The following is a 27,760-nucleotide window of genomic DNA, read 5'->3' on the forward strand; positions in this document are numbered from 1 at the left end:
CTTATGCAGTTAAAAGATTGAACAGGCACTACAGAGGCACAGAAGCAAGCCTGGCTTATGTTTAGGGATGTTGTTCTCCAGCAGGACCCTGGTGTATACCTTTGTATACATAGTGAGAAATAAATCCACTCACCCTGTGTCTACAGGACAGAAGCAGATGCATGCTAAGTATTAATGTGTGCCGGCCTCTGCTGCAGTGGGCGTTTTGCCAGCGTCTCATGCACATTCAGAGTTTGGCCTGCTGTGCGATGTTTGGAGCGTTCATTCTGCCTCGCTTGTTTTCAGGCTGGTCTGGAATGTTGACTCACTCCATCTCCCCGGCACATCAGGAAGCGGGCACATGGCACGAGGAAGCTCTCATCACTGCATCAGGGAGACAGGTATTGACTGAGCACTGAGCAGTCCAGATATTGATTCAAAGCACAGCCTCAGCCTCTCTGGTGTCTGTGTGTGTGTGTTTCTCCCACCGGGGCGGCTGGTTACGTCCTTCTGGTTCATTGCATTTAATCGGATTCCCTGAGCTGCAGAGCAGAGGCAGAGAATCAGCTCAAAAATCCATCTCCCTCCCTCGACAATGTTCACTTCAAAATCCAACACGGTGTCTCCTTCGCCATCGATGGAACCTGCCGATTCGGATGCCTTGGATATCAGCACCAAAGTGCAGCTGTATGGAGTACTCTGGAAGAGACCCTTTGGGAGACCCTCAGCCAAGTGGTCCAGGAGGTAAGTGTTTGGAAAGAGCTGCCGTCGCAATGAAAAGGCTCCCTGGGGAGATGGGGGGGCAGGGGATGACAATAGAGTTTGTGCTGGTGGGGGAGAGCCCGAAAATCGAGGGAAGCCTCCGAGGGACACTCAAGCCAGGCATGAAAAATCGTCCCATGACCAAGCAGATGGGTTCAAGAGTTGAGGGGAGAGCTCAGCAAGTATGCTGAGGTTGTGTTTGACACAGTGTTGTAAGAGATCAGCTACAGCTTCATAGCATCTGCAGGCTAGCAGGTATGAGTAGTGGCATTTGCCCTCCTTGGAGACTGGCATGGTGTCTCTCTCTGCTGCCCTCTGTGCCCCAGGGAAAGAAAATTGGAGCTAGCATTGGGCTAGCTTTAAGAAAGAATATGTGTGGCATTTTGAAGTTCACAGAACACTTGGGTTTGGGGGGGGGCAGGTGTTTTTAGTGGAGTGTGGTGCTGCCTTCAGTGGGGATTTGGGGGGAAGTAACACAGTTGATCAGAAGTTGTGCCAGGAACTGAAATAGCTGTTTCCCTCCCTTTTGGCTGAATGATGTGTGAACTGAATCCCAGAATTCTTTTCTGGGTAACTGGTTGCATGACCTGAAGGCAGGACATGGGGCAAGTACGGCAGAGAGGAGTTGTGTTGTGAGTGATGTCGCAGGTACTATCCAATAGGGGTCTGTGACTTTCAGCCATGTTGCGTTTGCTCTCACAATTGCCATGCTAGCTGGGGAAGGTTGTGGTTTGAGCCGAGAATGTGTAACATCCCCATAATGCAGACACATTTCCTTTACAAAAAAAGACATCTGAATGTTTACAAAAAGTGGAGGGGGTTGTGTAGGCGTTTTGCCCATTTTGGATGGGATCTGAGCATCAGTGGTTCTGTGAAATGAGTATTTTGAGACGCCCATGACAATTTCTTAGGATACCAAATGTGCCCCTGGACCTAGTAATATCGTGGACCCCCATCTCAGGCCCAGATGGAACTTGCTCCTGAGTAAATGGGGGGTAGGAGTGCTGTGGGGACCTAGTGATGTATTATGAGTCATGTGGAACCGGTCCTGCTTCTACCTGATGGATAAATCTGGGTAAGGGATTTGACTACAAATACTCATACATAATTTAAGAAATTGTGTCACCATCAACAGTAAAGTACCTTCATGAGGAAAAGACTACTCTCAGCGACTTTCCCCCCCCTTCTTCCTGTCGTCTTTCCTTTTGTTTCATAAGTTCAGCATGACACTAGTTTTGTTAATCTGTTACGAGAAGAAAATGACAGCCAAGGTGCTTTGTGTTTACAAGCAAGTCCTATTTAAAATTCCAGAGTCATGGTGTTTCTGAAAGGAGCCAAGGCCTGGTGGTTTATCCCCTGTGAGAGAGAACGCTGAAGGGCAAAAGATTCCTTCACAGTTGGCAGAAAGTTCTCTCCGATGCTCATTTCCTCCAAACTAAATTGCTTACATGCAACTCCGGCCTCAGAGCGTAATTATTAATTCAGCAGCTTTATTGCTGGAAGTGGTCACTTTTAGCAGGTAGCGTTACTCAAATACGTATATGCATCTAAGCTGCAAGAATCAGGGGGTGCTAGTTGCAGGGCAGGCATGGGGAACTTATAGGTCTTATAGGACCCAGAAATACAAGGGTCTTTCCGAGATCTTTCTTAAGAGGTCAGGAATGAAACAGGAGATTTTTTTGCTTGCCAAGCATGTGCTCCAAATTTGGGATTTTTTTTTGGGGGGGGGAGGGAGTAACTTCCTCCTGTAATGGAGGAAACAACCGCAGGAACCTGTCTTGTTCATCCAACCTAACATTGCCTACTGTGTCTGGCAATAGCTCTCCAGACTTTCAGGCAGGGGTTTCCCCGAGTCCTACCTGAAGATGCTGAGCAACAGATTTTCCCCATTCTAAATCCTTCCCCAAAGTTCCTTTCTGACATCTGACATACAGCATCCCACCCCACCCCTAGTTTGGTCAACAGCCCTTTTCACTGTTTTGATCTAACCCCGTGGCTGCTTTTGGACGTATCTCCGGCATCACACGACTGCTCCAGCCCTGAGTCATCATCATTTGTCACAGGCTCATAGACTTTTAGAGTTGGACGGGACCCCAAGGGTTGTCTATACTCCAACCCAACCCCCTGCAATGCAGGAATTACAACAAAAGCATCCATGACAGATGGCCATCCAACCTCTGCTTAAAAACCTCCAGTGAAAGAGAGCTCACAACCTCTCAGGGGAGTCCGTTCCACTGCCCAACAGTGTCCAGGGCCACTAAGATCAGACCTAATCAGAGAAATTAAGCTGAGTGTTTCATATCCCAACCCAGTAGTCAGCAGCCACAATACTGGACCACCTCCTGGCAAGGAAGGGAAGCCGTCTTCTGCCCATAGTGCAGCTGGTGCAAAGGGAAGGACAGGTTAGGTTAATCCAAGGGAACGCAAGGGACTCTTTCTGATAACATAGCTGGTCTCTCTGGTGCCTGTGTGACCCCACCCTCCTCTGTTGTACTTTCCTTATAAGTCCCCACCACCACCCTGAATTAAGGCTTTAATGGCAAGAGAAGTTGGCACTGAAGAAGAATCTACCCAGGATCATCTACATGCATCCTCTATTTGAACAGGTCCACCAGAGAAGAGTCCTTCTCCTTTGAAGGCATCCTTTGCTTGCAATGCTGTGTGTTCCAAGCCCAGTTTAGAGATAAAAACCAGAACAGAATGCCCACCTAGATAGGCTTTCGGTCTGATGCAGTGGGTGGTATTTGCCGTCCCATTTATTGATGAAGAATGGTCACAAGAAATGCTGGCGAAATTTTTGGTACAACTGTACTGCCCATTCCTAATAGCATTATGTATTTGAATAGAACTTAACCACGATACATAAATATAGGGAATAACTGTCATTTAGAAGCTTCATGACAATAATGGTATGTTGTTTGTTAACTTTGCTGCCTTAACTGTGCATTCTGTAGTTGACCTCCTTTGTAAAGTTTTATTTTGAAATCTTTAAGATAATCTTTTAATTTCCTGTTCCCTGTTGCTTTGAACGTATACTGTACTTTATATTTGACTTTCTTCAGTAATGTTTTATTTGGGATTGTTTTCTTTGATGTAGGTTTATATTTCTTAAAAATATAAAGCAGTATAGAAATGATGATAATAATAATAATAATAATAATAATAATAATAATAATAATAATAATATAGAGGAAGCAAGTTTTTAAAAAGCTCCTCATTGTTTGACCATCACCTGCCCAGGAACATTTTTGGACCCATCTGTGACCCGCACTTTGAGAAGCACTGCACTCTACTAAGGTTCCAAAGCCATATAAGAGTCATGATTAATCAGGGGAAATATCTGAACAAACTTTAGTTAACAATTCAGGATGGTCAGACAGAAATCTGCAATTAACAAACAGGGACACAGCACGAACCCTATCTTTTCCTCCACACCAAATGTCTGTTGCCTGACCTATTTAAATGGCTTTGGAAATCCTCCTGGCTTTGGTTGATGGGAGTTGTAGTCCAGCACATCTGGAGGGTAGCAGGTTGGGGAAGCCTGTCTTAGCTTTCCAGGCGGCACATGCATCCGACTGAGCAGTTTCGAAACTGAACCGCCCTGGAGGCTGCCTTGTTCCACTTTTACTGGAATATCCCCAGAGGAGGAAAGATCACCCCAACATCAATTAGTTGCTATACTTAGTTCCTGGAGCTATTCCAAAAAAAGCATTGTGGGCTCCAAGACCCAACAACAATATTATAATCTGCGGGGAATACTTAACACAGCCCTTTTATGTTTTCAAAACGCACTTATGAATATTACCTAACTAATCTCATTGACTGTGTGTATTAGGAACAAAACATTTATGGGTGGAAAACAGGCTTTTGTGGAGTTGATCCCACAATCTGGCTCTTTTTCTTTCTTTCACATAAGCAGTCTCAGTCATGCCAGGTGTGTGTACAGAAAAAACATCCTGTGTGAGTCAGCAGTTTGTGAAGGTAGTTCTCTGGAAAGAACACATGAGGCAGAAGCAGTGCCTGGATGTGCTAATGGACTGGATGTCAGTAAATACAACAACACACCTGAGAATCCAGAAAAGCTGGAGATAGCGTTAGTAACTAGCTCACCTGTCCAGGTGTGTGGAATTCAACCTGTTCTGAAGGGGGTTATGCGCTCCCTAAAGCAGGAGTGTGGAGCCTTCCACCTGTGGGCAATCAACATCATAAACATTCCTGAACATTATGTCCTCTGGCTTGAATTAGCAACACTGTGACAGTGGGAGCTTATACAATTGTCACCTGAACCCTGAGATTTCTTCTGGCATCATTAATGTGAGTACTATACTCCCCTACCATGAACAGTTTTTGTCTATTTTTGTTGTTGTCTTTTTTAAAAAAGGTAAAAGGTAAATGTAAATGTACCCCTGCCAGTACGGGCCAGTCGTGTCCGACTCTAGGGTTGTGTGCCCATCTCACTTAAGAGGCCGGGAGCCAGCGCTGTCTGGAGACACTTCCGGGTCACGTGGCCAGCGTGACGAAGCTGCTCTGGCAAGCCAGCACCAGGGCAGCACATGGAAACGCTGTTTACCTTACCGCTATAAAGCGGTACCTATTTATCTACTTGCACTTAGGGGTGCTTTCGAACTGCTAGGTGGGCAGGAGCTGGGACCGAAAGTCGGGAGCTCGCCCCACTGCGGGGATTCGAACCGCCGACCATGCGATCGGCAAGTGCTAGGCACTGAGGTTTTACCCACAGCACCACCCGCGTCCCTTTAAAAAAAGGACGCTTCATCAATTTCTGGATATCTTCTGTACTGAATCCTCTAAAAGGCAGCAGAGACAACACTTATCTCCAGCTGTAGGGCTAACCTCCACAACACTTAAGTTCAGAGAACAGAGATTCCCTCAGCTGATTTTTCCTCTCAAAGAGGGCTTGGTTCCAGTCTTGGTGCTGTGAGGTGCTTTTTGCTGTCCTGCACCTGATGTCAGGCAATTGGCATTGGGATAAGGATAAATATTGGCATAAAGCGTAAGGATAAATGTGGCTGTATTTTTATGGATACCTCCCATGTCTAATTTAGGAAGTTGGGCTCAAGCAGGATGGAGGACTAGAATGGGAAAGCAATTCCACACAAATGCCTTTTGAATGACCACACCTGATTTCTGCACTTAAGTCTTCTCTAGTATTGTCTTTAAAATTCCTGGAATCCATTTTATTATACCTTTTAAAAATGAAGAGTTTATATTTTTCAGGGGCTAAAAGTGAAATGCTAAAGACCATAATTTCTTGTGATGTGCGTTCTAGTGGCGGCGGGGGGTGGGGGGGTGGGGGAAGGTATCCCACCACGGTCACAGTCAAACAGACTTGTCAGGTTCTTCTAGTGCAGCAAAATAAACAAGTCTTCACAGCATGGGCAGCGATCTTTCACCATGCCATCTTTCACTCATGGAAAAGTCACCATCCACCTCCAACCTTCAGTTCTTTGCTAAGAAAACAAGGTCTTCTGGAAGACCAAATGCAAAGAAATCTTTAACACTACAAAGCCCAGAGTGTGGCCACAAATGAAGCAACTTTGCTCACTTGACGGAATGGAAGTAAAAAATGATTCTCCCTCTCCTCCACCATCATCCCATGCCCTGCTAAGTGGGTTCAAATATTGACAATAACAAGAAAAAGGCAACTGGCTCCTAATGAAGTTGGCAATAACAAGATGTTGGTGCAGTGGCTATGGTGTCAGACTAGGACCTGGGAGACCAGGGTTCGAATCCCTGCTTGGCCCTTGGTGCTGTGATCTAAACCACTGAGCCTCTTGGGCTTGCCAATCAGAAGGTTGCTGTGCCCCACCTCCTGCCAACCTAGCAGTTCGGAAGCACACCAGTGCAAGTAGATAAATAGGTACTGCTGCGGCAGGAAGGTAAATGGTGTTTTCCATGCACTCTGGTTTCCATCACAGTGTTCTGTTGCACCAGAAGTGGTTTAGTCCTGCTGGCCACATGACCTGGAAAGCTGCCTGTGGACAAACACTGGCTCCCTCGGCCTGAAAGCAAGTTGAGCACCGCACCCCATGGTCACTTTTGACTGGACTTGACCGTCCAGGGGTCTTTTACCCTTTTACATTTTTTACCTCACCAGTTTGTTGTGAGGGTAATATGGAGAGGGTGACCTTGAGTTTCCTGGATGGAAGGTGGGAGTCATTACATATCTCTAGGCGCCAGGCAAAAAACATTTTTCTTCTCCCAGGCCTTTGGTTTATTAAACAATATATGGCCTTTATAACTGTGTGCGTGGTTATTATTATTGTTTGATATCATGTTATGTATTTTTGTGTTTTTATATTGTAAACTGCCCTGTGATCTTTGGATGAAGAGTGGCATAGAAATGAATGAATGAATGAATATAACTAAACTAAATATTAGAGATTCCCTAGACTAATACTTTGCATTTGAGATGGGGATGCAGAGATTTGCATTTAGCCATGCCATTGTTGACGGAATTGCTTCTGGAGTGATTTACTGAGGAACTGGAGAAAACACCTATCCAAGCAGGAGCTTCTGGGGATGATGAATCAAGAGGCCCTTATTCTGCTCAGACAGAAAGTGCCTTTCCTTTGCCAAGGCTGAGAATTGGAATTGCTCTGAAATATATTAGCAATTAAGGGCAAACCTATCATCTAAAGAAGTATTGGGAGCTGCAAACCTCTCAAGCTCCTTTTGTCACTTTGAGAACATTCAAAACAAATCTCCAGCCTGGATAATTGCATTTCACTTTAGGCTTCAAATCCCTAGACAATGTCAGTGGGTTCTATATTCAGTTTTTTCATACTCTGCTAGTGTTGCTTTGCTCCATTCACACATAAGAGCAAACATGGAGGAACAGTGTATCATTCCAGTATTTGGCCTCCTGAGATTCTTATGCCCTCCAGACTGCAGAGCTAAAACTTAAATGCACAGATAATATTCATAGAACACTCTCACTGCTGGGATGGATTACAGTAGCAAGGGAATATCCTTCATCCCATTAGAGGGTGAATTTGTAGTCATCTCTTTCGATCTAACTCCTTCTCTGGGTTTGCTGGTGAAAACCCCTCCACAAAGATAGTCAACATCCACTGGCATGCAGTAAGTGGACCATTAGGGGGAACAGACTAGTCTCCTACATGTTACCCTGGTGCCTATTTCCCAAAGCCCGGGAAGCTTCTGCCCGGCTTGGAGAGGGAGGCTGGATGCTCATGCACATGTGATGACCCCTCCCCAAAATAGCCCACGCACACCACTGCCTCATCCAAGGGTGAAAAATAACCACATTCAGTGATTCAGCCAAATCCATCCCCACTTTATAACCCAATGTGTAACTGTTTTCAGGTAGTATCTCTTGTTTTTCATGAAGTTACGTGTGTGTGTGTGTGTGTAAAACAATACAAATGAACTACTAGCAATAAAAGGCCTTCTCAAATTATCTTCTAACTTGGTGACTCACAATGTAGAAATTTCTAACAAAGGATAAAATTATTTTGAATTATTGTTTTGGCTGATTATGCCAAAATCTTCTTCTTTCTGCCACCATTTTATGCCTGGCTCTGCCCCTGTGCCACCATTTTGTGACTAGGGGGCCTCAGTAATTTTCAGCCATCTCAGGTGAGTCCTGAGGGTAGAAAATTTGAAAACCTCTATTCTAAACCTTTCAGGTCTGATAGTGTCAGGTCAGCCTATTGGTTGGAAGCACAGGGCTGTAAGGGCAGCTACAATACTAGCCAATCAGCACATGTCATTGGAAGGAGAGAGCGTGGTGCCCATTGCCAGAGAGATCTGCAGGTCGAACACAAGGTTTGGTAATGTTAGTACTTTCTACAGAATCACGATACAGTCCACCTGCAGTATTGTCACCCATATGAAATTATTGGGGAGTTAAGTGTTTTTATAAAATGTAATATTTCTGTCTTCCTTTCTTTTCAGGTTCTTTATCATCAAGGAGAGTTTTCTGCTTTACTATGCTGAGAATGAAAAGAAGAACTTTGAAAACAATCGCTACTTTAATATCCACCCTAAAGTAAGCAGCATCTGCAAATGTGCTCCTCCTAGACACCTGGACTCTTGTGTATCTTTTTCATAGAAGATATCCCTGGAAGAACCTAGGTGTGCTAACTGGGCATTAAAAACACGAATGTGTATATTTAAATATACACTTTTAAATATGAATAAATGGGTATCCAATCATTTCCACTGTGGGCACTTGAGTGTTGCCTAACTCAGGGGTCAACTGGTGGCACTATGGGGGATCTCAATGATTAAGCTGGGATATGAGGATTCAAGTGGACCCACAGGTACTCTGGACCTTAGTTGTTCAGGGCTTTGTAAATTAATACATGTACATTCTATAGTTCATGTACAGTTTCTCATAAGGCACCTTTAAAGAAAAGTCAATGCACATTTTCTCTCAAAGAATTCTGGGCACTGTAGTTTTTTAAGGGTTGCTAGGAATTCTAATCCTCTGTGTGGTAAACTACATTGCCCAAAAGTCTTTGAGGGAAAGAATGTGCTTTAAAGATATAACAGTCTAAGATAGATCCATATTATTATGGCTGCTACTGCAGGGGGGCTGCAGCTGAAAAAGAGTGATGTCCGTGGCTGAGGGGAGATCTAAATGGGGGACTTTCTGGTTTTTCTCTAATCTCCTCAAAGGATGAGCTAGAAACCACCATGATAGATACCCATTGACCCTAACTCATTTTAAGCTGTAAAGGTAAAGGTAAAGGGACCCCTGACCATTAGGTCCAGTCGTGGTCGACTCTGGGGTTGCGGCGCTCATCTCGCTTTATTGGCCGAGGGAGCCGGTGTACAGCTTCCGGGTCATGTGGCCAGCATGACTAAGCCACTTCTGGCGAACCAGAGCAGCGCACGGAAACGCCGTTTACCTTCCCGCCGAGCGGTACCTACTTATCTACTTGCACTTTGATGTGCTTTCGAACTGCTAGGTTGGCAGGAGCAGGGACCGAGCAATGGGAGCTCACCCCGTCGCGTGGATTCGAACTGCCAACCTTCTGACTGGCAAGTCCTAGGCTCTGTGGTTTAACCCACAGCGCCACCCGCCTCCCATTTTAAGCTGTATCATGCTGCAACTCAGTAGGGAGTCACACAAACTAGTATAAATTTTTGGTGTGTCTCCGCAGGGTGTCATACCTCTGGGCGGCTGCATCGTTGAAGCCAAAGAAGAGCCAAACATGCCTTATGCAATGAAAATCTCCCATGAGGACTTCCACGTAAAGACAATTTCTTTTTCCTCCTCAGTTTGCAGTACTTTTTCAAGCTGTTGCAAGCCACCAATTAAGGAATAAGCTGAGTGTGCTGACAGATGAGAAGTGAATGTGATTGAAACTGTCGCATGCAGGAAGCTGCCTTATCCCGAGTCAGATCGTTAGTCTATCTAGCTCAGTATGGCCTGCACTGATTGGCAGTGACACTCTGAGATTTCAGACAGGGCCCAGAGATATTGGAGACTGAACCTGAGACCTTCTGCATGAGGATGCTCTACCACTGAACTACAGCCCTTCCCCACTATACAGCCATGCTCATGTTTCTTATGGGGAATGGAATGACCTCCCAGTTTTGTTTTCTGTAACTGCAGCTTTTGACATAAGGTGCTGCAATGTCAGAAGTAAGGCTGTTTCTAGGCAATTAAACTTGTTAAACCAGGGGTTACCAGCCTTTCTGGGCTTGTGGCCACGTTTGCAAATTGGAGAAACTGTTGTAGACACCACAACCGCTATACTGACTGCAGCATAGTTGGGCAAAAGATTCCTTCCAGCTCTACAATTCTGTGGTTCTATGAACAGAGCACTGCTTTCAAGCCTTATTCTAGGAGGAGAGGGAACCCTGTGGATGCCAGGGAAGGCCTCTGTGGGCACATGTGCACCCACAGACTCCACAGTGGTGATCCCTGGGATTAATAGTTATTCTCTCTCCCCAGGGACCTCTGAGAATAGTTTGTGAGGGTGACTGGGCATCCCTGATCTAACTACAATTCCCAAGACTGTGAAAACGATGCAGGTTACTTAGGAACATGCCTTATACCTAGTCAGACCAGCTAGGTCAGCTTTACCTACAACGACTGGCAGTGCAGAAACTCCAGGGTTTCAGAGGGGGGGTCTTTCCCCAGCTTTACCTGCATTCCCACCAACATTTCTCTGATGAAAATACAACCCACGCTTCTTACTGGGCTGCCCCAGCCACTCTGGGCAGCTTCCAACTTATAACATAACAAAACATTAAACATTAAAAAACCACAACCCTTCCCTTTACACGATTGCCTTCATATGGATTGGGGGTTGGAGATCTCCATACCCTCCAACATTTCTCCAATGAAAATAGGGACATTCTAAAGAAAAGTGGGACATTCCAGGATTAAATCAGAAACCGGGGCGGCTTCTCTAAATCAGGGACATCCCTGGAAAATAGGGACATTTAGAGGGTCTGTACCTGGAGATGCTGATGTTTGATCTTGGGATTTTCTGCATGCAAATCTGATGCTCTACAACTGAGCGACAGCCCTTCTTCCCCCTGTTAAATTAGCATAAAACTGATGTGTCTAGTACAGATATATTCCCTGGACACTCGTCATACACAAGAAAAGAGGTTCAGGTGGACCTGGGATTTGGGCCAGATCAGACTAAGGCAGCCCCAAATCACCCTAAGACAGATTAGGTCCATTCCACCCACTTTTCATCCAGTCAAAAGTGGGTGCAGCCAGGTGTGTGTGTGTGTTTGTGTGTGTGTGTGTGTGACCTTCCTTTCTTCCCTTGCCGACCACATGCTTAACTGCATGACTGGGCAATGTCTAGAATCGGGATTGGGGTGGCCCCAAATCATCCAGGGTTGGATCAGGACCACTCTGAAACACTGGGTTAGGCCCCAAATCAGATCAATGGGCCCATGCAACAGCCCTAATATTTTCATACCGCTTCTCTCTTCATAGCCGCTGTGTTTCTCTTTTAAGGGTACCATTGTCCTGGCAGCAGAATCAGAATATGAACAAGCCCAGTGGCTGGAAATGCTACAGGAGTCCGGGAAAGTGTAAGTATCTGAGGAGCTGCTCTGTTAGGCTTGCGCTTACTTTAAAGCTACTATTTACTTAAGCTCTGGTTTCATTAATACTCTAATTGTTAGTATTAATACTATCTGCTGCTCTTTGGGGGCTGTGTCCCAAAATATATAATTTGCAGTAACGGAGGGTAACGGAGATAATGGCAAGAATATGGCCACGGTCAGAAATCTGTGATGAGAATGAAGAGCTAAGAGCTTGCCCGCCCCTCTCCTCAGCCCAGCCACAAGCAGAAATTTTGATGCCTTTCTTCAGTTTTACTTTAACCAGAATTCAGCATTTTGTTCAACCTCTCAGCTGTGGTTAACATTAACTGCAGTTTGTTTAAACAAGCCATCTCCTGAAACTATAGTTTGAAGTTGTCTTGTTTCAAACAAACCATACTCAGTGTTAACCGGTGTGGTTACGGAAAAAGAAGAAGCAAAAACTCCCAAACTACTTGCAACTCCAACAGAGGAGGGGAGGGAAGAACATGCAAGACTGATGGAGCTTGCAGCAGTTTGTTCTCATCACGCTAAACTACAATTTAGTGGGGAGATTTGGGGCTGGGATCAAGTGGAAGTTGGGTATGGCAACTGAAGTGGAGGGATTCTCTGAGGGTAGGCAGGGAAAAACAGCCCTGGAAAGGGGAATGGGAATTGTGGGTTCAGTGGTACCTTGGGTTACATACGCTTAAGGTTACAGACTCCTCTAACCCAGAAATAGTGCTTCAGGTTAAGAACTTTGCTTCAGGATAAGAACAGAAATTGTGCTACGGTGCCACGGCAGCAGCAGGAGGCCCCATTAGCTAAAGTGGTGCTTTAAGAACAGTTTCAGGTTAAGAACGGACCTCCAGAATGAATTAAGTACTTAACCCGAGGTACCACTGTATATCCAGCCAGAGTTAAGAACTTAGACACACATTCCTAATTCTCCCAGTGAAATCAGTGGCATTTAAAGGTACTTAACTTTGTCTGGATTGTGGCTTTGACTCTGAGAATGAAAGCTGCTTTCTCCAGGTACCACTGCATCATTAAGTCCCAGATTTCATAACTTCCTAGTAGGCACATTGTTCTGACTAGCAGAACCACAATACATTTAACACTAGGGAACTTTACAAAGTGGCCTCTGTACTTAGGTTACCGTGTCCAGGAGGGTTTATTATGGCACTTACTATTGTGGTTCTGTGGCCAGGAGATGAGGTCCCTTCCCTCCTAATCTAGATGCAGGCAACTAGGACCATAGATGCATTTCAAGAAGATGAATCTCATTATGTTCTTCTCATCAGCAATCATGCAGCTCCCCAAAGTTCTACAAAGAAGTCTGTTACTCCAAGATTCTTACCCTGCTTTTGCACACCTGTAATATTCAGCAAGCATGTGGTTTTTTTACTAAGGCTGCAAACCTTTGCACACTCAGATGTACTTCCAGTGAGTCCAGTGCATAAACATAAGAAGGACTGAGCTGCACACTTGCAATCCTATGTTGATTTAGGTGTGTTTTATATTGTTTCAGGGGGCTTAGGGACCCCACACTGAGCATGGAACTGGACTCCAAGTGCTTGTCCTCCTGACCTTCATGCTGTGTTTCACATAATGAAAGGGGAAGCTCTTTCCATCTCCGAGAAGTAAGCAAGGCAAGGGCTACAGTGGGAGGCACTCCCAAAACAGATGGGGAACTTTTAGAGCCCTATAATTGTCAGCTAAGCTGCTTAAGTTTTGCTGTTTGCTCCATACCAGCAGTTTATATCCAGCTAGAAAGATTTTATTTCATTGAAGCTTACAGGGAACAATTAAAAAAAAACAAATCCTTTTCACCCACCAGGGTTTATTCTAGGTTTTGTGTGTGTACTCATACTGGGGAAGCAAGGTCACACACAAGTGCAATAGCAGGACGAAGCACATAATAACTTTTCATAAAAGGCGCCTATGCATCAGACATAGCATTGGCTATGCAGCAGTCCTAAGCAACCTTCTCGGCGGGTGTGACTGAAACGGAAAACTGGCTTGTGAGTGAACATGCATTGGGTTATTCTGCCAGTAGCTGCAAGCGTGAGTTTCCAGCTGCTCCATATTGACCTGGGACCCATTATCCCAGAGATAATAAACAATGGGCGGCTGGCAAAATCTCATGAGTGGACTTGCACAACATCCCATTCCTCTTGTTTGCCCTGCAGACACACTGCTTTGCAGGATCCCCCAGCCCCCCACAGCCGATTTTGGGGGTGCACATGGGACTGCAGTTCACTGTTGTATGAATGGATGTCTGCCCCACTCACCCCTGGACATTACTGGATTTCCTCTGATGCACTTTTAAACGGCTGACTCACCCCTTGCATGTGCAAATGAACAAGGGAAGAGAGTCAGCAGCACCTAATTAGGCTGTGGAAGCTTCCAGCCTCTTATTGGTTCACAGTATAATTTGTTGACTGGCTGGCAGGCCTTAAAAAAAAAACCAACCCTGGAGTTACATCAGACCCGGTCCTGCTCATTATGTCAATGTCCCCTAAGCTACCTATGTCAGCTTACCTGAACTTTCTGCTCCAGTCCTCCCTTGTCTTGCTTCATGGACTGCTACAGAACTTTCTCAGACCCCAAGCTCCGTTTCCTCTTCCCCTCTTTATGGGACTTGCCTCACCCCTAAATTTATGAACCATGAAGTATGCCATCAAGCCAACCTGGCTTCCAGCCTTCAGGCTGATAATCAAGCAAATGTCTGCAGGGCAACATACCCACCAGAACTCTAGGCCTACAGCCCAGCTCAGTCACAAGTAACAATCTAGATTGCTGCTTGCGTATCCTTGCTGCAGAAGCAAAATCACCGAAGAGCACCTTTGCTGCCCAGAGGAGTTTAAAATAGCTCTGAGGAATTGCTCCACCAGTCATGCAGTTGCTTTGTTAGGAGAGAAGCAGAGAGCCCGTGGCTGTGAAGGTCAAGGAGCATTTTGAAAAACGTGGGCTTTGGTGGAACAGAAGCAAGCAAACTGGCCATCCGTAGCAAAGCAGTCACGTCCATTTTGCTCTCTGCGTGGCAATCTCAGTCCAGGGGCCTCAGATATTGGGAGGGACGTTATTCGTCTAGTTCAGGGAATGCTTCCAGCATTGGGAGCTGCATTCCCTGTTGGGCAACCTTTGGGTGGGGGGCACATGCCGGGGGGGGGGGGGTAGAGGAAAAATCTAGTCAATCAGCAGGTGTTAATTTTATTGTTGTTGTTGTTTGAATTTATAGCCTGCCCTATACCCAGGGGTCTCAGGGTGGTTCACAGAATAAAATCAAGATATAAAATCAAGATTTAAAACCACAAATACCTAATAAAAATAAAAACAGCAACCCAATACTCCACCACACACACAAAAAACCACATTTTAAAAGGGCATAGGATGTAAATTGGATCAACCAAAGGCCTGGTTAAAAAGGAATGGTTTTGCCTGGTGCCTAAAGGTGTATAATGAAAGCACCAGGCAACTTCCCTGGGGAGACCATTCCACAGAAGGGGAGCCACTGCAGAGAAGGCCCTTTCTCGGGTTGCACCCTCTGGACCTCTCGAGGAGGAGGCACATGAAGAAGGGCCTCAAAAGATGATCTCAGGATCCAGGAAGGTTCATATGGAAAGAGGTGGTCCTTGAGGTCTTGCAGTCCTGAGCCGTTTAAGGCTTTATAGGTCAAACACCACTGATTTCTACATGCACGTCCATGCACACAGGTAACCCTGCACCCATCTGGATAAGGAAGAAGCATCGTCACAGTTCAAAGACACATTCTGGCTGAGCAGAAGCACTCAGAAGCTGGTGCAAAGCAGGGGCAGTGATGGTGTGGCCCAGGGAGAAAGTGTGTCATCTGCAGAGCGTCCTGAGCACCAACCAAGAGGCCTGGAAGGTTCAGCCAACAGCAACAGAGCACTCAGGCTTCCCCAGCAGTTAATTCAAATTATTCATCGATCCTGAGCTCTGGATCCATCTGTTGCTCTGAAATCTGGGTGTGGTCCTGGCCCACATCCTGGCTTTGGGGTTCACATTTCCAACCTTTCAGGATGTAGAATCTGCCTGTGGAGGGAAATCGGGAGGGTTGTGATTTGTGGGACACAAGGGGAGAGTTTTGGAGCTACAAGAGCCGCAGAAAGCCTAGGAAATTGAAAGAGATGGTTAAAAGGACTTGATGAATTACTTCGGCCCCACGCTTTTATTGCCATTTTGTTCTCTGGAGAGAAATGAGTTTCCTGATCCATCGTCGTGTTGGCGATTTGTTTTCATTATCTCCAACTGGTAGCCTATCTGTTCAGGTTAATGTACTTGGGGAACAGGCTGCCCACTCTCGCCATTTTTTCACAGGCCATCTCTCTCGGTCCCTCTCTGTTCAGTGTTTGTGAAGAGGTTCTTCTGCTTTCACAGCCACAGGGAGAGGGGAGAGTGCAAACTTGACAGCAGGCTGTTCTTTAAAAGGAGCTATTTCCATCCTTCCATTTGTTCTTTTCTTCAGGACCTGGAGAAACGCTCAGCTGGGAGAAGCCATGATTGAGAGCCTCGAAGCCCAGGGACTCCAGCTGGCCAAGGAGAAACAGGAGTATTTAGGTTGGAAGTAACAGCCGCTAGTCCTCAGGGAGGAATAGCGTATCAGCAGCACAAATCAGTATATGATTAATGCATTTTACCATTTATAGAGCGTCAGCAGTGTACAGTGTGCTTTATAACATGTTGTTGGGGTGTGTGTGACAGGTGTAATGACCCCCCCCCCATATGCAACATCCCAGGTGCCTACCTTCTTTCTGTAATGATGGTTAAGTTAACAATTCTGCCTGTGTACCTTCAAGACCTCATCACCAGTGACCTCAATTAAGCAGCATGTTCTGCTAAGCTATTACAGCAGACAAAAATAAAGCAGAGTTAATGAGTGCCTTGGGAGCGCAGACCGTTCCTAGCTTCAAAGATATTCGTTTGATGTTGTGATGGAAGCTTCCAAGTTAATGTGACTCGGGGGGGGGGGGGAGGGGTTCAGGAGAACATTTCCCGCTCCTGTTGTAGCCTGACACCTGCCCATCGAGATCAAGTAGGGAAAGTCTTTGCGGTGCCCCTCCCATGTCGAAGCACAGGGACAGAGCATTCCAGACTATAGGAAGACAGCATCATTTATGCAGGGTAAATTATGCAAATGTAACTAATCTCTAGCCCAAACTCTGTTCAGGAGTGGAGCTGCTACTGACAGATGTGGGGCAGTTTGACTTACACCACCTTTTTTGGCAGCGTAACTTCTGGGTTGCAAGGTCACATATATCTGAGTGACTGGAGTTTGGAATGGGGCAGTGGTAATATAACAACAACAACAACAACAACAACAACAACAACAACAACAACAACTCATCTGCCATCTGACTGGGTTGCCTCAGCTACCCTGGGCAGTTTCCAACAGAATATTAAATACTTCCTTCCCCTCTCCCAGAGGGCCTCTTCTTTAGGGATTCACCCTGGCTTTGACTTAGTCGTCTTGGGCTGAATCCTGACTGAACCCGGATGCGGGACTTATGCTAGCGTATCTTTGGCCAAGCATCCCCAAACTTGGCCCTCCAGATGTTTTTGGGACTACAACTCCCATCATCCCTGATCACTGGTCCTGTTAGCTAGGGATGATGGGAGTTGTAGTCCCAAAACATCTGGAGGGCCAAGTTTGGGGATGCCTGTCTTTAGCTGATGGAGGATGGTGGACTGGTATAGTCCAGGCTCAGCCAGCTCAACCATCTATCTCAAACTGTGTTCATCCTGGCAAATCTTGGGTTTGGATTGCTGAGGCCAGTTGGGGTAAGGGGCTGGGCTTTCTGAGTGGTGAATTAATAGAATGGAATCAGGAAATGGGAAATTTAAGCACCTCCCACCCACTTGTTCTCCTGCAAATCCTACCCTCAACATTTGCATGGGAGCTGGGAACACTGTGCTGTTGTTTCACAGTGCGTGCTTCCTCCCCCAAGTGTATGAACACAGCCAAAGCCCCTTAAGGACTAGGAGTGAGCCTTTTTCACTGCTTTGCTGCTGACCTTGTTCAATGTGTACTCTTTTTAACCATCCGTTAAATGAAGGCAGTGATGCCATCCTACCTGATGAGAGGGGTTGTAAATCTAGATACATTAGTAGACAATGACCCCCTTGAAAGGAAGGCACTAAAGGCTGAACAAGTTGTTATTGTCATTTATAATTCATTTGGCAGGAGACTGGTGGGAGACGAAAACACATGAAAGCAATCTCATCATAGTAAATTCAAATAATCACAGCACAATATGCAAGAAGCGAGGTTCTCGCTGTGCTGTGTTTCAAGGTCCATGCAATTTCTGTCCAACTGTCTTAAGCAATTTGCTTGCGTTCACTTTTCCCTGTCTGTTTGCAGATAAACTGATGGAAGAGACGGAAGAGCTGTGTCTACAGAGGGAGCAGAGAGAGGTTTATTCTCCTCCTTTTAACTTTCTGACTTTGTTTATTGACAACATGTGTAAGAGCAAGACTTCCATTTAATGCAATAGAAACAAGTTGCATTTTTTTGCCTCCCCGCCTCCAGAAGTTTAGAGTGAAGGGCGTCTGGGGTTTTAGGAAAATCTGTGATAATAAAATTATGGGGCAGTTTGGGGTCCAGTGATTGTACAGTATCGTGATCTCTTCTTAGGGTGAAGGCAGATGCAACACTTTTAATGGCTTTCCTGGAAGCACACCAACGTCATTCTATCTAAATATAGAAAGAATATGGGGGGGGGGGATAGTTCTGCAAGTTTTGAAGCACTAGCTGCTTTTCACACCATGCCTCATCATTGCATCAATAAATTTCCCCCAGATCAGTTTGCACGTCACAAATGATTATTTTTTAAAAAATCAATCAATAAATGAATAGGCAGAAAAATACAAGAATGTTGTTCATGTAGTGCTTCAGTTTTTTAATTTTTTTAAAAAAAGTGGTCATCCTGGACAAACCTTGATAGCATCTCTTTAAAGCAGGAGTGGGGAGCCTGTGGTCCTTCAGCTGTTGCTGGACTACAGCTCCCAGTCATCCCTCCCTGGGCATGCTGTTTGGGGAAAGCCACAGGTTTACCTTCCTTTCCTAAAATTCTCTGTGGGGAGCACTTCTATATTGGAAATTATAATATGGTTGTCCCTACTGATCACTGAATGTACGGACTTGTATTGTGCATTTGTTGCTGCATATGCACACATTGGCTGCATTCTCGCTTTACCCTTAGTCATAGTTTGTTTTAACTATAGTTTGTTAAATAAACTGGATTAAATCTTGCACACAGGCAAAGGAACTGTTGCTTTAGTTCACCCTGTCCTGGTTTTGTTTTCAAAATGCTCTGGCCTTGCACCTCTGTAGCCTAGCAGTCATCTGGGGTGGGGAACCACAACGTGCCAGGATAGTGGGTTCAGACACAAAGAGAAACTAAAGCTAACTCACCCCTAAATTTGTAAGCCATCTTTAAAACATGGTTTCATGTTGTGGTTTGTTGGCTACAAACACACCATAGTTAGCTAACCAGAGTAGGTCTAGTCATAGTTCAGTTTCACAAACTTAGATGGCTTAGATTCATTGAGAACCAGGCCACGGTGAAACTGTGATTTGCTACTACCTCCTTCTGTGTGTTTGCCTACAGCAAATGCTGTGTGATGTTACCTGTGCAAGGTTTGTGTTGTCTTCTACGTGGAAGTGTTTTCCACATGTGAGCACCTGACGCAGTATGAGATAAGGAACTTTGCAGCCTTTTGGGCTTTCCATGTACCTCCTCCTCTTCTCTTTTAAGGCTCTGGAGCACCTCAACCAAGTACTGGAGGCAGAGAAGCAGCAGTTTGAGGAGGTGGTGCAAGATTTGCGAGTGGAGCAAGAGCAGATTAAACGGTAATAGTACCTGAACTCTGAAGCGGCCTGGTGAAAAAGTGGGTCCTTTCATTGGCAGCTAGGGGTGATTATCTTGAGGGAATAGCCACCTTAGTAAGCCCTCACTGAATGCCCTTATTTCCTGGTACATCCTATTGCTTCTTAACTATCCTTGTGTCCTCCACTGGCCTAGTTCTTGTAAATTGACCTCCATATAATATCAATACATGTATGCTCCTCCTTTGGCAATTTGGGCTCCTCTTTTGGATATGGCCTTCAGGTTTTTCTTGTGCTGAGAATGACTTTCCTAATCTGAAGTTAATAAGCCTAAAATTTTGCTATTCTTTCAAGCAGCATTTTTACCAGACGCTGTCTTTCGGCACACAGCTGCAAAATATTTACCCAACTCCAGTAATAGTTACCTTAGTGCTGTCATGGTGAACGTGCAACTTGCAAGGCTGTTTCTTGCAAAGCCAGGCCCACCTGCCCAGACCCCCCCCCAACCAGCTGTGCTGACCAAGGTTGATGGGAGTTGTAGTCCCAAACATTTGGAGGGCACTAGGTTGGCGAAGGCTGCACGAATCAAAATTTCTTCCTCCAACTGGTTGTTTTCCAGGGAGCTGGAGATGACTGCCCAGTCCCTCAAAGGAGTGGAGGAGGAAAAGAAAGGACTCCGAAACCTGACAGAGACATTGCAGAAGACCCTGGAAGTAGGTGTCTTACTTTCCACCTCTCTCCAGATGGCAGCCTTTAAGATCTAGCAACTGTTTTCCATGGAAATCATTTCAGAATGAGTTTTTAATCTATACAGTAAGAACTAAAATCTTAAGGCTTCAAGGAAAGATGTTTTGCTTATAGCACAATTCCCTTATTCATGGCAGGGATGTTTTAGGAGATCGTACAATGGACTCCTGGGCTTTTTGCAATACATTTTGTGACTCACACGTTAATACCCAGTTTTCATTTCCTGAACCAATACATGAACCAAAACTCTTTGAACATTTCATTGCTTGAAATGTTGCACTTCTCTGAATTTTGGAATGCTGCTTACCAATCACAAAAAGCATTCCAAAGTGTGTATACTTGGCAACATTGCATTATTTTAGGAGAAATGTACTTGAAAATGTGTATGAATTTTGAATTCTTCATTTTTAAAAACCACAGAGATGTGGAAATGGGAAGAACGGATGTCAAGACTTGGAAAAAGTAGAAATAGACACTGAAATCAACAAAATCGTCTATCAACAAATTAATTATACCTCCTGGTATAATTGTCTTGGAAAGTCACTCTCAGAATTATGGGTTTTCTTTGTTCACATGATACATTTCCCATGTAATCTCAAGGGTTGCCTGCCTAAATGCTGAATGAGAGATAGAAATTATGCTGGTCAAGTTTCTTCTGTTACTGAGATGCAGTGATGAGAAAGGGTCAAGCTGCAAAGTTTCTATTTATCAAGGGTGTGTTTAAAGGACTGCTATCAAGGGAAATGTAGCGACTCTACTTTTCATACTGCAACTAAAGGCTCGTCCACACTTGGCTTGTCCCATTCCTAGCAAGCAAGAGGTTCTCTGCTTGCCCCGTGCTTTTTAGACACAGGTCCAAGTGGTTTTCCATATGCCCTGCCACTTTCCCCAGGAAAACCTGCTCTTTCCTGCTGAATCAGAGAAAACATCCATCCACGGAAAACCCAATTGATGTTTGCCCCAATTCAGCGGTAAAGAGCAGGTTTCCCCAGGGGAGAGTGGCAGGGAAAGAGCAAGTGTGGACGAGCCCCCTATGTGAACAGAAAGTTTGTTTGAATTATTGTAAGGGGTAACCAATCCAACCTGTCTGTGTGGCTTGAAGGCACTCTCTCTGGAAAAGCAACGAACTCTGGAAATGCTGGAAGAGAACCAGAGCGAGTTGCAGCCCCCGACCAGCCCGAGCTGTGAGCAACCTGATGCTGCCGGGGGTCTGCAGAGCAGCTTGCACCAGATCGAGGAGAAAATGCACCAGCTGCTGGAGGAGAAACTCCTGGCTGAGAAAAGGTGAGGGGTGGGGAGGAGAGTCTTCCAAACAGGCAGGATTCCCTGTTCGCAACCTGGTTGATGGTTGAAAGAAGCGGGCGACTTGGCATCTGTGGCTTTTTGTATTCATTCCTCCCTTGACTCTGTGGCTCCTGCCATCTTGTGTCATCCCACGGGCAGGAGAGGGAGTGGGAAAATGGGGGCAGAGGAGGGAATGGGCCAAAGAGGAGTCACTTCTGTTGTGTGGAAGGATTTGAAGGTATAGAGTCAATCTGTGGGTTGCAACCTGGCAACTCTAGAAGCACAAAAGAGGCAGAGGAATGGGGACAACGGCTGAATGTGTCTCTGGTGCTGCTTTGCAGGATGAAGGAGAATGAAGAACGCTCCCGAGCTCTAGAGGAGGAGCGGGAGTTCTACTCTTCCCAGTCGCAGGCCTTGCAGAATTCGCTCTCAGAGCTGACCGCTGAGAAGCAGCAAACCGAGCGAGATCTCAAGGTACTGATAGCTGGGGGTTCAGTTCGATCTGATTCAGCTTGCAATTAAAGGGGACTCTACCTAATTTGCCCTTTCCCAAACCATACGAGAACTGGAACCCAGCCATCCTGTGAGCCATTCAGAGAAGTTACACTTCCCTGAATGTTGCAATCCCAAGTAATGTGACAAAAATGCATATATTGAGCCAAAGTAAAATGCATATATTAGTGAAAATGACATTAAAAATGCATTATATTTGGGAGAATTGCTTTGCAAATATGCATATATTGGGCAAAATTGTATACAAACCTTTATATTGGCAGAAATTTGTACTTAAATGCTGATAAATGTTCGTGAGGACTTTTTAAATATATATATATATCACCAGCTAATGTGGAAATGTGCATAATTGTACTTAAGATTGGAAAAATGAGAAACTGAGAGAAACTGAAATTGACTGATTCACCCATCTCTACTGATAGCATAGAGTTGTGCACCAATTTGGCTTCTGCTTTAGGCTCAGCAAACAATCTCATTATCCTTCGCTCTCTCTTGCCAACAGCTGAAGGTATATTCTTTGTTTAAAAAGTTATATGGCCTATTCCTACACACATAACACATGAACTTCACAATAAAAGCAATATAAAAGAAAGGTATACATTGGGAGCCAAGTAATCTACCCCAAGGCACCAAACGTTATGAAGGACACTCCTCTTTCCTCAAAGGTCTCGCACAATTGCGTTCCTCCCAGTACTTTCACACAGAATGTTGACTAGCATGGCCCAAAAAACATCTTTTAAATAGATAAACACATATCCTAGATGAACAACATATATACAGTGGTACCTCGGGTTACATATGCTTCAGGTTACATATGCTTAAGGTTACAGACTCCGCTAACTCAGAAATAGTACCTCAGGTTAACAGGTTAAGAACAGTTTCAGGTTAAGAATGGACCTCCGGAACAAATTAAGTACTTAACCCGAGGTACCACTGTAATGCAATCCATACCATAATTAAATAAATTATGCCTTAATTAGGTCACAGCATACAAGTTCCCGGATGTGCCTTAGAAGAAGACAAGGAAAGAGAGAGAGAGAGAGAGAGAGAGAGCAAAAGGAAGGAAGGAAGGAAGGAAGGAAGGAAGGAAGGAAGGAAGGAAGGAAGGAAGGAAGTCCTTGCTTACGTTTTGTCTTTTGGTGTTTTGTTTCTTTCCCTGGGTTATTTTTATTGGTTGGTTGAGGGCTGCCTGATTTCCTTCCTGCTCAGGCAGAGGTGAAGGTTCGCATGGACCTGGAGAAGCGTTTACAGGAGGCTGAGGAGGCCCTGCAGAGCCTGGAGCAAGGCCTGAACTGCAAGCACCGTAACAAAGAGAAGGAGGAAAAAATGAAAGCCGACGTCAGCAATCTGAAAAGTAAGCAAGCCATACTTTATCTTGCCTTCCCCAACACGTCCGGTGCCATCACCCCAAAAATCCAGATGAACAACTGAAAGCAGAAGCCTACTGTTGATCCTCGTCAGCCAGAACTGAATCTCCTCAAGGAGATTTTCCAAAATGCTACATCTGCCTGAACTGAGGCTGCCTAAGGAACATATTAACTGGCTCCCTTGGGTGTCTCTTCCCTGCAGAATTCTTTGAAGAGTGCATCCGAAATGCTGAATTGGAAGCCAAGATGCCTGTGATCATGAAGAACTCTGTGTACCTCCACAAGGCGGCCACTCGCAGGATAAAAAGCTGCCGTTTCCATCGCAGGAGATCCAGCAACTCCTGGCTTGATTGTAGGTGCTCTTCCCCATATTCTCCTATGGCCTGTGGGATTGCGTTGTGGGGTGCTAAGTGCAGGTTTTGCAGGAGCCCTGCCTTGCAACACTTGGATGCAGTTTTGCTACGACCAGCTCTGACACCCCTTTCCCTTGCATGCTCTGTGATGTACACATCAGGCTCTGGTTCTTAGGGGCCTGTGAGCCCCTGTGGCTGAGTGAGTTGACCTTTCTTCTTTGGCCTTTGCACTGAATTATGTGCATACAATGAGGTCTCAAGGCCACACTTCCTCTTGTCCCTTGCCTAGAAAGCATCAGTCCAAGAGGTTTTCTGCTTGTCTTGGGCTTCCTAGGCAGGTGTCTGAGCAGTTTTCTGTGTGTCCCACTGCTTTTCCCAGGAAAACCCACTGCTTACAAATGAATTGGAACAAATTTGCCAGTCTTCAGAAAAACTGATTGATGTTTGTTCTGATTCAGCAGTAAACAGCAGGTTTACCTGGGGGAAAGTGGCAGGACAAGCAGTTGTGTGGACGAGCCCTCAGTCATTTCTGCTAAACACCACCTAGGTCAAACTTTATCATAATAGCTTCCAGATTCAACAACCCCATTCCTCGCCTAGTGTGGCTCTTTACCAGCACTAAGTGTTGTGTGCTGTTTTCATTTTCAGTGCGGCAGTCCCAGTCGTTCATGTATTCGGAGGCCGAGAGCATAGAAGACCTGAAGCAAGCGGCCAAGAGGCTGACTCAGGACCAGCACTTCCGGGAGACCATCTATCAGATCATGATATCGCGTCAGAGCTCCTCCTCAGGCAACAAAAAGTGAACTTTTGCTCCTTCTCTTGGGAGGGAGAGTCCGAACTCAGCTTGCCACCATTCCACTCGGCCAAAAACCAAATTGTTGCGACGAGGAGGCGGAATTGAGATGCCTGCTGGCAGTGCGCTCTTTCTGAGGGAATGATGGGCGGTGACTAGAACACTCTCCATTGGTGGAGGTTGTGGTTTGCCGCCATTCCTGAGGGGAGAGGAGCCGTTTTGCCAAGCATGTTATGACTTTTCTGCCAGCTGCCCCGTCCCATCAGCTGAGACTCCCAGTTAGATGTGCTTTGTCAATACTCCATAGTTTGCCTCAAATCGAAACCACAGCTTACTCTTAAAGAATGTTTGGCCAAACCTTTCAGACTAGGGGACTAATTTGACCTCCAGTTACACAAGAGGAGAGTCTTTTTTTCATTGTGGTGAGAGGAATGATATTCCTATTCTGCTTCCTTGGGTTTCTGGTTGAATATGCAAGTATGACCAAAACGCTCCTCAGCTTATGTGCAGGCAGTTGCCCTAAGCATAGGGTGGCTACTTAGGAGACAGTTATCTATATTTATTCTGCTTTGGCTGCAAAAACTACATGTTTCTAGTATACCATTTTTGTGCTTCCCACTTCCTCAGAGTGGCAGGACATTTCAAGGGCAGCCCTCCACAGAGTTGGTTCTCTTGCAAGGCAAGAGGTCTGAGGACTTAACAGGCTTTTTATGGGGTTTGTTTACAAATTCACAAGCAGGGCAGGGTGGCGGCAGCAGATAGACATTGCTACACTTTTGAAGCTCTTTAAAACAATAGGATACCTTTGTAGCTTTCCCAAGGCTGCTTCTTGCTAGCCAGCGGCAAAATTTACCTCGTCTTATTTATTGCCCAAATTCAGGTGGCTCCCTCCCCTCCTGGCTTTCCTCAATAGTATTAGCATCTGAACACACTCTGCTGTCGGTGAGGCCTGCACATCCCAGCGCCTTGGAGTAGCCACCAGCTATCAGGCAAGTCAGCCTAGGCAGATGGTTGTAACATGACTTTGCCCTTTCATAAATCTCTTTTCATAATGTTGTGCTGCTAAACCCTTAAATGCCTCCTGGATTTCTTTCTTTCTTGAAGACAGAGAAGTGTGGTAGTGGGGAGAAGTCTCCTTGGTGTGTCAAACTCATCTGCACATGCAAGAAGTCGAAGGCAGGCCAAATTCTGGGTTCCATTCCTGTATGGAGCCAGTATGGTGTAATGGTTAGAGTGTTGGACCTATGACCTGGGAGACCAGAGTTTGGATCCTCACTCAGCCGGGAAGCTCACTAGGCCAGCCAGCCACCATCTCTTAGCCTAACCTACCTCACAGGGTGGTTATGAGGACGAAACGGGGAGGAGGAGAACCATGTCACACCACCTTGAGCTACTTGGAAGAAAAAATAAGTAAGTATGTAAGTAATTGCCACTGGCTCTTTACAGAAACTTTGCTCAAAGATAGTGAAAAATGCCTTTGATTATGCCCTTTCAAAAGTTTTAGTGGCTTGTGTGCAGCCAGTGGTCAATTGTGGTGACTGAGTTCCACAACCACTGGCCTCAACTTGCACTAATGCTGTTGGTGTCTGCGGCTAGGAATGCATACACAGCATGGCAGTACCGCCTTCTGCAAGGAGGCCTGACCCAAAAGCTTGCTGACACAAACATCAATAGCTTCCTTGTTTCCTTATCTAACAAAAGTAAAAAATAAAAATGGAGGGGGGCCATGGTTCCCAATTTGATTTTTAAGGGGGGCAATTCAAAAATGAGTTATTAATCATTAATAGCCTTTTAGGCTTTCTCCACATGAATAGGGGTTCACTTTTTGAATAATAAGAATTATATGTCACGGGGGGGGGGGGGAATCAGGATTTAAGAGATGCTTAGGTGGGGCATGGCCAAAGAAAGGTTGGGAACCACTGGTCTAGGGGAAGATAATAGGAACTGTTTGACAGTGGAACAGACTACATTGGAAGGCGGTGGGCTCTCCTTCCTTGCAGGTTTTTAAGCAGCGGTTGTATATCCACCTGTCATGGATGCTTTAGTTGAGATTTCTGCATTGAGGGGGTTGGACTAGATGACCTTCAGTGTCCCTATCAACTCTTCTATGATTCTGAATTAAGTCAATCCCAGCTACAAGTTACTATCGAGTTATTGTATTGGAGGAGCATGGGCTCCCTCTAGTGGCCCTTGGTAGCAATGCAATTGCCACAAGACAGACTTGGTTTCATTTATAACCCACCTTTTCCTCCCAAGAGCTCATGGTTCTTCCCCTCTACTCGTTTAATCCCCACAACAGCCCCTAAGATAGGCAGGGACTGGTCCAGGCCCTAGTCTGACCACTTTCCCACACTGGTTCCAGCTGTGAATTAGTAACTAATAAATAACAGGTGGAGTTGTTCCATAAGAACCAAGAAACGCAGTCACCTCAATACCTGTGAGGGATTTCCCTTCCCTTCCATTGTTTCTCACCTGTGTGAGATGTTATTTCCCCCCAAGCTCATCCTTACTTGAAATAGAACATGTGTCCAGTCTACTAAGGTATTATACATCAGGGGGAGGGCATCTTTTTCAACCTGAGAGCTGCATTTGTGGTTGCCAGAGGCAAAAGTAGGAGGAGCAATAAATGCAAATTTACCTTTGTACTCTCATACGCCCCATATCCTTTTGTCTGTCTGTCCAACATTTGGGTCCTGAGCCCCAGGCCTGCTTGAATGCTGTTTGTCCCTCCTTGCTCCTCCCTCTACCAGTTTCCTGGTTTGCAGTAACTGTGATTACCGCTAACCCTAATTAGAAAGCAACTGGGTTCTGGTTTGAAGGTGAGCTGTGGTCCATGATGACCCGTTTACTTAGTTTATTTATTTTATATTTATTCATTGGTTTTTGTAGGCTGCCCCTTTGTCACAATATCTCAGGGCAGTTCACAAAACACAAAGTAGTTTCAAGGTCATGCCAAAGTGCAGTTACTGTGAATGAGGAAGTGAAGGTGGGAGTTGCTGCATATAAAGTGAAGGAGGAGGAGGAGGAGTTTGGATTTGATATCCCGCTTTATCACTACCCAAAGGAGTCT

At 45.4% G+C, this 27,760-nt stretch overlaps 1 protein-coding gene and 1 long non-coding RNA gene across 2 annotated transcripts; one reads left to right on the forward strand and one right to left on the reverse strand.

Moving 5' to 3' along the window:
- On the forward strand, nt 1-27,432 carry PLEKHD1 (pleckstrin homology and coiled-coil domain containing D1). The gene is made up of 13 exons (XM_083398858.1): nt 1-723; nt 8,677-8,770; nt 9,891-9,980; nt 11,714-11,790; nt 16,274-16,365; nt 18,167-18,219; nt 19,563-19,657; nt 20,253-20,346; nt 21,483-21,664; nt 22,006-22,138; nt 23,387-23,531; nt 23,747-23,896; nt 24,546-27,432. The coding sequence occupies exons 1-13, from the start codon at nt 575-577 to the stop codon at nt 24,698-24,700; spliced, it is 1,509 nt and encodes a 502-aa protein (XP_083254984.1). The 5' UTR covers nt 1-574; the 3' UTR covers nt 24,701-27,432.
- On the reverse strand, nt 14,987-23,441 carry LOC310657986. Its single transcript, XR_014502066.1, has 2 exons — nt 23,304-23,441; nt 14,987-16,337 (listed from the first exon to the last, which is right to left on the reverse strand). It is a non-coding gene; the product is annotated as an uncharacterized lncRNA (long non-coding RNA).
- Nucleotides 27,433-27,760: the final 328 nt, after the last annotated feature.

Source organism: Podarcis tiliguerta, assembly GCF_965153285.1.
Source record: "Podarcis tiliguerta genome assembly, chromosome: 1".
In the NCBI taxonomy this organism is placed as follows: domain Eukaryota; kingdom Metazoa; phylum Chordata; class Lepidosauria; order Squamata; family Lacertidae; genus Podarcis; species Podarcis tiliguerta.

What these genes read in the sequence shown, in the direction of transcription:
- PLEKHD1 (XM_083398858.1), top strand. Translation starts at nt 575, where the DNA reads ATGTTCACTTCAAAATCCAACACGGTGTCTCCTTCGCCATCGATGGAA. An exon ending in TCAGCCAAGTGGTCCAGGAG is followed by an intron (nt 724 to 8,676) that starts GTAAGTGTTTGG and finishes CTTTCTTTTCAG; the next exon opens with GTTCTTTATCATCAAGGAGA. An exon ending in TACAGAGGGAGCAGAGAGAG is followed by an intron (nt 18,220 to 19,562) that starts GTTTATTCTCCT and finishes TTCTCTTTTAAG; the next exon opens with GCTCTGGAGCACCTCAACCA.